This window comes from Octopus sinensis, linkage group LG9, assembly GCF_006345805.1.
Source record: "Octopus sinensis linkage group LG9, ASM634580v1, whole genome shotgun sequence".
Lineage (NCBI taxonomy): Eukaryota > Metazoa > Mollusca > Cephalopoda > Octopoda > Octopodidae > Octopus > Octopus sinensis.
In genome coordinates, this window is record NC_043005.1 from 3,054,760 (window position 1) to 3,066,635 (window position 11,876).

General features: G+C 37.8%; 1 protein-coding gene across 1 annotated transcript in view; it reads right to left on the minus strand.

Annotated features, from left to right (window-relative positions):
• Positions 1-734: 734 nt before the first annotated feature.
• The window catches only part of LOC115215767 (polyunsaturated fatty acid lipoxygenase ALOX15B-like), an 18,232-nt gene continuing 7,090 nt past the window's right edge, over positions 735-11,876 (minus strand). Inside the window, exons 2-7 of the mRNA XM_036505724.1 lie at positions 11,554-11,558; positions 10,191-10,296; positions 8,681-8,763; positions 5,223-5,405; positions 3,026-3,189; positions 735-860 (exon numbers count right to left, since the gene is read on the minus strand). Coding sequence (XP_036361617.1) covers positions 746-860; positions 3,026-3,189; positions 5,223-5,405; positions 8,681-8,710 — 492 coding nt within the window. The 5' untranslated portion in view covers positions 8,711-8,763; positions 10,191-10,296; positions 11,554-11,558 and the 3' untranslated portion in view covers positions 735-745. The remainder of the gene's footprint in view (positions 861-3,025; positions 3,190-5,222; positions 5,406-8,680; positions 8,764-10,190; positions 10,297-11,553; positions 11,559-11,876) is intronic.

Genomic DNA, 11,876 nt, shown 5'->3' on the forward strand with positions numbered 1-11,876 from the left:
AACTCTTCTTTCTTGAGCTCTACTTTCTCTTTTTATGTCACCTAAAGGAAATGTCTGTCATGTCATTATATTTTTAAATAATTACGTATATAGGCAGTTAAGGTAAATACCAATTATACACACACACACGAATGTATGTATGTATGTATGTATGTATGTATGTATGTATGTATGTATGTATGTATGTATGTATGTATGTTGTATGTATGTATGTATGTATGTATGTATGTATGTATGTATGTATGTATGTATGTATGTATGTATGTATACATACATGCATACGTACATGCACACACATAGACGTATATAAATGTGTGTGTGTGTGTATGTGTGACTATAATTTTTGTTCCTGACTTTGATGTTGCAGTGGAGTTAGGAATCCTAACGTCCGTTTGTCGCATCGCCTACATAGACCAATTAAATGCCAGACTGACAATAAAATACTCAAAGTGATGTGATTCACTAAACTCCGAACGTTGTGCTCCATCACATCCACGACCAAACTCCGAAATCTGCGAGAGAAGTAAGAGAACATATTATTGTTATTATTATTGCTGTTGTTGTTGTTATTATTATTATTTGTCATTATTATTATTATTATTTGTTATTATTATCGTTATATATTTGCAATATATATATAGATATGAATATGTATGTATGTATGTATGTATGTATGTATGTACCAACACACACACACACACACACACACACACACACACACACACACACACAGAGGCACATACATTCAAACAGCGATAGAGTTAGGAATTAAGGGAGGATCCAAGACGTCGTAAGGCCAACCACGGTTTTCAATTTTTTCACTGATTTCTTCAGTAATTCTTTTTAGATTCGATTGGAACCTAAAACAGAAGAAAAGAAACAATGAGAAAGAAAGAAAATTAGAAAGACACAAACAAATACACCTCATAACAACAATTACTGCAACATAAATTAAACTTGGTTTATAGACAATCCTTTTATATTTGATAAGATTTCAGTTTGACTCTGTTTTATTGTCTCATTTCAGTGAATTTGTAGAAAATCTTTCATCAATAATGAACGAAGTTCTCCAAGTGTTTATATTTCTTGATGTATTTTCGCATCGACTTTGACTTGTATATTTGACCACAACCTTTTATATGTTACTTCATATTAGCACATTACCACACAACCTATTATCGCCTAATAATAGATATTCTACCAAAACTACATATTGTCACACTTTATCACATTAATCCTACGGTGATACACATTATTACAGACACAGGGTGGGTGGTGCACAAGTAGGTATACAGTTATGAAAAAAAAAAAAACACGTACAATATTCATTTATTTTTTATCAAAAAATTAAAAGTTACGATAAAAGTATTATTCATAGTTACGATAAATGTATTATTATGATTAATGACACTGAAATTATTAATTTTTTAAAAATAAAAATAAATAATAGGCGCAGGAGTGGCTGTGTGGTAAGTAGCTTGCTAACCAACCACATGGTTCCGGGTTCAGTCCCACTACGTGGCATCTTGGGCAAGTGTCTTCTGCTATAGCCCCGGGCCGACCAATGCCTTGTGAGTGGATTTGGTAGACGGAAACTGAAAGAAGCCTGTCGTATATATGTATATATATATAAGTGTGTGTGTATATGTTTGTGTGTCTGTGTTTGTCCCCCTAGCATTGCTTGACAACCGATGCTGGTGTGTTTATGTCCCTATTACCTAGCGGTTCGGCAAAAGAGACCGATAAAATAAGTACTGGGCTTACAAAGAATAAGTCCCGGGGTAGATTTGCTCGACTAAAGGCGGTGCTCCAGCATGGCCGTAGTCAAATGACTGAAACAAGTAAAAGAGTAAAGAGTAAGTATTGTAAGAGTTTTCTTTTTTCCCGGCTGTATACCTACTTTTGAGCTTTCCTGTAAAACAAAACGTATCGCATTTTGCTATTGATAATACCTAGAAGAAGGTGCTTCTTTTCCCCTCACCAAAGTGAATGGATCTTTGGCCAAGAGGAACTGATGTCATCACACTGTGTCTCCAACGATTATCAGATGTTTCCACACTGAACCGTAACACCCTCCTCTTTGTGATTCAGTAGAGGCGGCCAAATCTTTGCTCTTCATCTCCTCCTGGCTTCTAGCTTAACATCTCTCTCTTGCTCCTTAATCAGCAAACGGATATTTATTTTCCAGCATTATCACTCAGTATCACAAATTATCACATTGCCCTATATTATCGTATCACACAATCACATTAATCCAATCAGATACCACCTAATATTGGCTTCCAATTTCAGGGGAGGATGTAAGTCAGTTACATCAACCCCAGTGTAAGTCAGTTACATCAACCCCAGTGTTTCACTACTAATTCTGCCGACGCCCGAAAGGATGAAAAGCGAAATCAACCTCGACGGAATTTCAACTCAGAACCGGCGAAATACCTATTTCTTTATTACCCACAAGGGCCTAAACACAGAGGGGACAAACAAGGACAGACATAGGTATTAAGTCTATTACATCGACCCCAGTGCGTAACTAGTACTTAATTTATCGACCTCGAAAGGATGAAAGGCAAAGTCGACCTCGGCGGAATTTGAACTTAGAACGTAACGCAGACGAAATACCGCTAAGCATTTCGTCCGGCGTGCTAACGATTCTGCCAGTTCGCCACCTTTATAATAATAATAATAATAATAATAATAATAATAATAATAATAATAATAATAATCCTCTCAAATTAGGGGTTAGGGTATAAGTCGATTACATCAACTCCATTGCTTGACTGGTACTTATTATATCAAACCTGAAAGGATGAAAAGCAAAGTCGACTTCGGCGGAATTTGAACTCAGAACGTAAGGACGGACGAAATGCAGCTAAGCACTTCGCCTGGCATGCTAATGATTCTGCCAGCTCGTCGCCTTCAGATACTCCCTAATATTGCAAATTATCACATGCATATTCATACATTATCACTTTACTGTACATGATCACATATCACATATTTCACATAATCGGATATGAATACTTACTCGGCGACGCATTGAAGTCCCACTTGATGACAGATATATTTTACATCGAAATTTCCCAGAGGATTGGTTTCTCTTTTGCTCAGGACGCTTGTGACTTTTAAAACATCGAAAATTGTTGTTACCTTAGGCAGGGCATCTACGATATCCTTCTCGGTTCTGGGTGCCTGATACACGAAACAATGAAACAAATAAAAAAAGGAAATTAACCTATCAATTCATTCGTTATTGAATAGTTTTCTGGGAAAATAATATTATTAGCTTTCAAGTTTTGAGTTTGATATCGACTGAAGGGACACATTGTAAAATAAGTCTATAAAGTGTGTGTGTGTGTGTGTGTGTGTGTTGTGTGTGTGTGTGTGTGTGTGTGTGTGTTAGAATTAAGTTAAACACAATCGGTGAAAATTTACACAACAAATGGAACAAGTGACAAAAACCCCTCATCAGGTGTCTATCTACAGATCCTGCAGATTTCAGTACCTTAGAACAGACCCACTAGTTTCTTCAACTATTTATCAGTGATGGTTGACAAGAATTGATGATAAATGAGAAATGTGACGGACACTCTGATGGAAATATAATCTTGGGTCTTAGTAACTGGAAAAACGAGAACAAAACATTAGTCTTTTACAATATATATATATATATATATATATATATATATATATTATATATATATATATATATATATATATATATATATATATATAATATATATATATATATATATATATATATATATATATATATATATATATATATATATATATATAATACTGCAAGATAACAGAACACATGAGCAACGATGAACAAAGGAGATATAGCAATGAGGTACAGAAAGTGACGGTGTGGCCACAAGGAAGATAAGGGACCCGCTTGTGTGAAAATAGGGGAGGAAGTCTGGGTTAAGCCACCAAAGGCGCGCTGTTCGTCTCAATGGAGCAGAGGAACGGTGACGGTGGTCAATTCCAGAAACAACGTCTCCGTGGATGGAATGCCAGAACATGTCTTGGACCTTCGCAGGATTGTCGCTTCGTCAGACGACGATTGTGGAGAGGGGGAGAACGAGGTGCCTAGCCTGAGAAGATCTCGACGCGCAAGGCGCCATCCCGGTTGGATGGTGGACTACAACATGGAGTAGAGAGATTGTGATCTTTAAGATCAGGGTGGCGTGTGGGATGAAGTCAGCAGCTGGGGAGCTGACCAGAAGAGGAAGGGGCAGGAGTGACGCGCGCGCAGGCAGGGCAGCATTGGGCCTTTTCGATCGAGGAAGCCGAGCGAGTCGGACGTGTGAGCTCGTTGTCAAGGTAGGGGAAAAGCAGCTGCTATTTCTAGTGTTCGGGTGGGGCCGCGTGGAAGGGTGCATTACCACTGGGGAGGTCTCCGTCGACGAAGAGAAGGTAGGTGTCCTTATTTCAAATCTGCCGCATACGCCACAGGTTTCTCTGGGAGAGGCAGACTGGACAGAGAAACAGGAAGAGATGGATGCTGGGAAGAGGTGGCAGTGTGCAAAGAGACGGAAAAGGTGACAGAGAAGAGAGAGAAAGAGAGAGAACAGAGGAAGGAAGAGAAAAGAACGAGGCAACAATAATTTAAACAGGATTACGATATATCTGTGTTCGTGTATATGTTTCTGGGTGTGTGTGCGCACCCGCTTGTGCTCACGTATGCTCAACTATTAAGGTCGTCTGGACACCTCCCAGTGTAGACGCGCACATTTAACTCTGGACTGCATCCAGAATAAAACCATTCACAGGATGGAGGAGACTTCACAAACCAATACTTCTCAAACTCTTTCCTTCCCAATATATTCTGTTGCTGCTGTTGCTGCTGCTGCTACTACTACTACTACTACTACTCCCCCCGCAGTCTTTGTTCCGCTTCATCACCTCCATTTGAATCCATACTATTCTCACACAAACTCACTTTCCAGTCGTTCGTTTCGCCACGATAGCATCTTTCCTACTTTATCATACCACATTATCACATGTTATCGCATATTAACAGATATTCTCCTAATATCACATATTATTGTACATTGTTATAGATTAACACATTATTACTCGTTATTACACATTATCATATATTATCACATATTTTTTTAATTATTTATTATCACATATCAACCCATATTAACACTATTAATGTTATCAACAAAAAAAAAAAAAAGAGAGAGAGAGAGAGAGAGAGAGAAACTTACTTTGTCTTTTAATAGCGGTGTCCTCAGCATCGATGGATAGTTTGCAGGGTGACCATATTCGTCATATTGTAGGAAATTGACAGCAGCATGTGACACACTGCAGGTGAAGATGATTACGGACACAATCCATTTCAAGTCCTCCTTTGAAGACACGTGACCCTTACCATCTTTCATTGGTAAACCCTTTAACAGACAATAGAAGATATTTTATATACAACTGTATTTAACTATTTAATGATATTAGGAAAAGTCTACATAATCGTTCGATCTGCTAAAATTAACAGTCTAATCTATTCAAATCACACATTGCCGCAGTGTTTCTCAAAACTTTGACTTCAGAATAAACTTCGGATAAAAAAAAGGAATACTGATCCATTTCGCTTTGATTTTCTTTTTAAGTTGTAGATTTTCAAGAAATAGAAATTTTTTTTTTTTTTGTTAATCATACAAATTTATGAAATTTAACTAAATTCTGAGTAATAAGTTCTTCAAGACATTCATTAATTGTATAGATTTTGTAAAGCATTGTATGATATTTTTTAAAATGTGCAAACCAAAAATTGAAGATCTTAGCCACATTCTTTTCTTTCCTACCACAGGCACAAGGCCCACTTAGCCACATCATTGCCAGTTGTGAAAGTATGTCTTCTTGTTACTTTCTCCCTTTAAAAGAATTTATTCAATTTATTTCAACTTTTACTTAAGAACAATCGAAACCGACAACAGAGTTTAATGAAAGTGTAAATATTTTCTTGATTCTCTTTACTCTTTTATTTGTTTAAGTCATTTGACTGTGGCCATGCTGGAGCACCGCCTTTAGTCGAGCTAATCGACCCAATGACTTATTCTTTGTAAGCCTAGTACTTATTCTATCGTTCTCTTTGCCGAACCACTAAGTTACGGGGACGTAAACACACCAACATCGGTTGTCAAGCAATGTTGGGGGGGACAAACATAGACACACACACATAAATATATATATACATATATATATATATATATATATATATATATATATATATATATATATATATATATATATATATATATATATACACATATATATCAAAACAGTCCTGATATATTTTGTCATGTCTGTGGTTCATTTACCACCAAAGCCCAGCAACGTGCCATCACAAGTGAAATCAAGAAGATCTACCAGTTATAATTTGGCTGCTCTCTTGGGAAACAAGATAAGAGTTGGGCCCCACACATCATCAGCTCAGCTTGTTCAAATGGACCAAGGGATTGGCTAAATAAGAGGAAGAGAGCAATGCCATTTGCAATACCTATGATATGGAGAGAGCCAAAGGATCGTTTCTTGGACTGTTATTTCTGCAACGTTAATGTATGTGGGTTTACTGTAAAGACCAAGCATAAGATTGTGTATCCCAACTTGGAATCAGCAAGAACACCAGCAAGATGAAGATCTTTTTATTCCAATACCACCAGAAAATGGCCTTCAGATGTTTGACGAAGGCGTATTTCCTGAAGAAAAAACTACTGCTGTGGAAGAGACCGAAGTGGATGCAGATTTCATGAGTGAAAATGAAGACGTACCACAGAAATTTTCTCAAGGAGAGTTAAATGATTTAGTTAGAGACTTGCCATTGTCGAAGGATAAAGTTGAACTTGGCTACAAGAAAAGTGTCTGCTTAAGAAAGATGTTTGTATTACTCATTTCAGGAAGAGAAATAGGGATCTGACTTCATGCTTCTCTGTTGATGTTTCAGTAATAACAATGATGAGTTATTTCGCTGTTTGTTCCAAGAGCATGTTCCAGCCGAATGGCGCTTATTCACTGATTCATCTAAGAGAATCCTCAAGGCAGTACTACTACACACTGGCAATAAGAAACCATCCATTCCCATAGGACATTCAGTGCACGTGAAGGAGTGTTATGAAAACATGCAAGTACTCCTCAATGCCATAAAGTATACAAACTACAGCTGGAAAATATGTGGAGACTTGAAGGTGATTGGAATGTTGATGGGAATGCAATTTGGGTTCACCAAATATTGTTGCTTTTTATGCCTATGGGACAGTCGTGAAACTAACAAGCACTATGTGCAATCAGAGTGACCTTTGCGAAAATCATATGAGCAGGGAGTCTCTAGCGTCCCGAGTAAGCCATTTTAAACCCAGAAAATGTTCTTCTCCCTCTTCACATAAAGCTTCGCCTCATGAAACAATTCATGAAGACACTTACCAGAAAAAGCTCAAAAGGTTTTGAATATGTGAAGGTTAAATTTTCAAAAATCCCCGAGGCAAAACTGAAGGAGGGCATATTCATAGGTCCACAGATAAAAGAACTCCTGAATGACAACCACTTCCTCACAGCACTGGATGAGATTAAGCTTAAAGCCTGGGAATCTTTCAAATGGCTCTGTGAAAATTTCCCAGGCAACAAGAGATCTCTAGAGTTTAGAAATGGAGTGAAATGTCTTCTAGACTCCAACACTGCAATGGACTGTCGGATCTCCATTTCCTTGATTCTGGACTTTTTTGCAGGGAACCTTGGAGCAGTGTTTGATGAGATGGGGAACGCTTTCATCAAGATATTGCATCGATGGAACATCGATATCAAGGATTTTGGAATGCAGGAATGTTAGCTGACTACTGTTGGATGTTATACAGGGATGAACCAGAGACAAAACAACATAGAAAGTCCAAATCCCAAAGATTTTAAGTTGTTATGCATTTGAGTGTATTCTAAATTATTTTTACACAATAATTTTAATTTTGTACAATAAAAATCCATGAAATCATCGTATCTTGTATTCAATATACTTTATATAGACATGCTTTACGTATCCTATAAGTTAAAAGAGCAGGCATCATTAACATGAAAATGTGACCTGACAGAGGAAATCGGACTTCAGATTCGTAACCAGCATCAAAATTTAACCCAGAAAAGTTAATCAGCAACTCTGATGATTAAAAAAGGTTTCATTTTGTTGACCAGTGTATTCTAGATAGTTGCTTGGCTAACCAGAAACAGCAGTCAAATCTCCTTCTAATCGCACACTTACGCTTCAATCTTAATGAATCTCTCCACCAATTTTGTCCTATTCTTCTTTATAATTTGATTCATATCCAAAATGTTTTATAGAGATTCTAATTCGCACCAACACCAACAACAAGTAGTTGACGACTATATTGTGTAATCCACTCCTAAGATAATTAAAAGTTAAGGTGGCCTCCATAGGATTTGAATTCAGATCATTAAGGACCAAAAATAAAAATAAAAACACCAAGGTATATTTTCTGTTATTCTAATGATTTTACAATCCACTGTAAAAAGAAAAGCAAAAAACAAAAAAAAAAGTATTTAACAAATGAAACTAAAGAGCCATTACGGGACTAAGCAACGTCAGCAGCAGCAGCAGCAGCAGCAACAGCAGCAGCAGCAACAGCAACAAGATTTTACTTTGTATAGAATTATGAACAGGAAATACCTTCAATCCACCTCTGCTTGGCACGGACATATTTTCTACCCAATCCTGCAACTCTCCGTCCCCATCAACATCTTCATCCTTTTCTGAAATTATAAATAAATGGGGAATACGATTGTTAGTCGCAGTCAGTTGCAGGAGAGAACTGACACGTTCCTCTCAACTCCTCAGGTGTATGAAGCAGTTGGCCTCCTACAAAAATTTCTCAGTCAATTCCCGATTCTTTCCACACATTTTTGGTAGTGCTCTCTCTCTCTCTCTCTCTCTCTCTCTCTCTCTCTCTCTCTCACACACACACACACACAACACACACACACACACACAACACACACACACACACTATAATGAATTAAAAGCAGCACTAGTGTTGTGAACATTATCGACCGCACATACTCAATGGATGTGTTTTGCTTGTTCACTGGTACGCTCTGACATAGCGCTGTGGGGACGACTCCCTCTTAACACTGAGTGAAAACCACTGAAAGTCATAGACAGGCGAGACAACTCGTCCCCCGATCGCATTCAGGAGCGATGGCTGCTGATATTTCGCCATTTCTGTAGTTTATCAATATAACGGACCCGAATTGAACCAGAGACAAGGAATATGAGTGGACAGATGAAAGAAAGAAGCACTCAACGCGGCTGGTTGGAGTTGTATGTATTTTATAACATTTACACTCAGCTCTACATCACTTACAATTTGTGATTGTAGAACACGTGCACATCCTGAGATGTTCGGAGACAGAGTAGAGGAATTTTTAAAAGATTTAGAAAACTTCGAGGTGAGATTGTTTAGGCTTCCGTTGGCCTGTCACCTTAGAAAAAATTGGTGAAAGCAATGTTTTCGTCATAGACGTCAGCAAATCTTTGGACCGTGTCTGGTATGCAGAATCCTCTCGCCTAAGATTTCCACCAGTCTCTCATCTCTTGGATCGGTAGTTTTCTATCAGATCACATTAATGTGAGGGACGAAACCGGATATGGACGGGTACGGCTTTGACTTGTCTGGGTGAGTAACCGTACCGTTTAAGTAATTTGACCGTGTGCTGGACCTGATTCTGTGACTGCACACCCGTTAGAGATTGAAGAATTTGGGAGAAGCGAATGAGATGTTGGGAGTTGATAATAAGGTATGATGAGGCAAAGACCAAGAGAGAGGAAACAGTAAAATTAAAGAGAGCAGAAGAACTGAGGATGGAGTGTGTGTGTGTAGGGGGGAGTAGATGGAGAGAGAGAGAGAGAAAGAAAGTGAGAGAGAGAGCTGTTCAGGAGCTTAGAGATTTCAGAGATAACAGAGTGAATTCGAGAGAGTTAAGTAAGGAGAAAAGAGGACAAAAGAAACAAAGGAATCGAGTTGTAATCGAGAGAGAGAGAGAGAGAGAAGGATGGCAACGAGCTATTGTAACTAAATTTCTGGTATTTCTTTTGTCCAATACTGTGTTGACTCCTCCTCTCCCATCCATTTCTATTTATATCTTATAAATAAGATGAATGAATAATCGAATATAATTACCATAGTGGAGATCTATATAGCTGGACACGTACTTATATACACAGTCGTACAATAAAAGCGAATCATCTCTGAAATAGTATTTGGGCAAAACTTTCGGATCGTCAACCTGAAATATGAGAGCAAAGAGTGATATCTTCATAGATAAAACGTGCCAGACAAATGTTTTCTTTTTATGCTTCATTAACCTTGCTGAGGAATTGTTTATTAATAATGAAACCTCATGCCAAGTTGCCTAAGAGACTGACTGCGTCTTGCTTTCACGTAGAACGAAATCCTTTATGAATATGTATTTGTGTATTCATTGAGTTTGCAAGCGTTGAGTGTATGGAATAACGTTTCATGTACCCCAGGATAGATGTGCATATGATATATAACTTACGTATTACAACCCAGAAATATATGTGTATGTGCTTATATCATATGTACGAAAATACTGGAGTCAGCTGAAGAGTTCATCGACTGATCAAGATGGTCTCATGGAATGTGACCAAATGAGGTGTATTTTTCAAGATGTCCTCCTTGCAGTCTACACACTTCTTCCATCGGCGTTGCAGTGCTTGGATCTCATTGGTTGAGAAGCTTTCATCCGACTGGTAAAAAAAATGTCATCAACAGCAGATATGATGTCATCAACGTTGCGATACTGGTTCCGAGGCAAGTGTTTTATCAGATGAAAGTCAGATGGGATCCAAATCATAGAATGAGGATGGAGAGAGTGATCAATCAGTTCAAAGCCACAATGACGCATAGCAACCATTGAAACCAAAGACTTGTCTTGATGACCACTTTCACCAAACCAAAATAATAATAATAATTACTCATTTACGAAGACGACGAACTGGCAGACTCGTTAGCACGTCGGGCGAAATGCTTAGCAGTATTCCGTCCGTATTCATGTTCTGAGTTCAAATTCTGCCGAGATCGACTTTGCCTTTCATCCTTTCGGGGTCGATAAATTAAGCACCAGTGAAACACTGGGGTCGATATAATCGACTAGTCTCCTCCCCAAAAATTTCAGACCATATGTCTATAGTAGAACGGATTATTTTGGGAAGATTGATTTAATTGAAGCTAATGAAACAATTGCAAGCTAAACAATAAACGGCGTTTGATAACTTTTTTCTTTGATGTTCTTTTGATATATATATATATATATATATATATATATATATATATATATACTATGCTGGTGTTTTGTGGACTTTCGGATTGCTAGTGTAACGTGCTCCAGAGGGATATCTCCACTTTCCAACTTCCATACAGCCACCATTAATACAAGTTCTTCATGAGGAAAATGCCGGGATCACACAGCGACATATAAATAAGAATACAAAGCTGGCTCTTTACAAATCATTTGTCTTACTGTCCCTGTTGTATTCTTGTGAAACATGGACTTGTTATAAAAGGCATTTTAAACTGTTAGAACAATTCCACCAGAAATGCCTTCATTGCATTTTAAAAATTAAATGGAGTTCTTTTACTCCAAACACAGATGTTCTTGTTTCTGCAGGCATCACCCCAATTAAAGCTATGATTTTGAGGAACCAACTGAAATGGTGTGGCCATATTGTTCAATGAAAGATGAACGCATGCCGAAACAGCTGTTTTATGGTGAGCTTGCAGAGGGGAAACGCTATCGACATAAACCTAAAAAAAAGGACTACTATGAAGTTACTTGGAATGGTT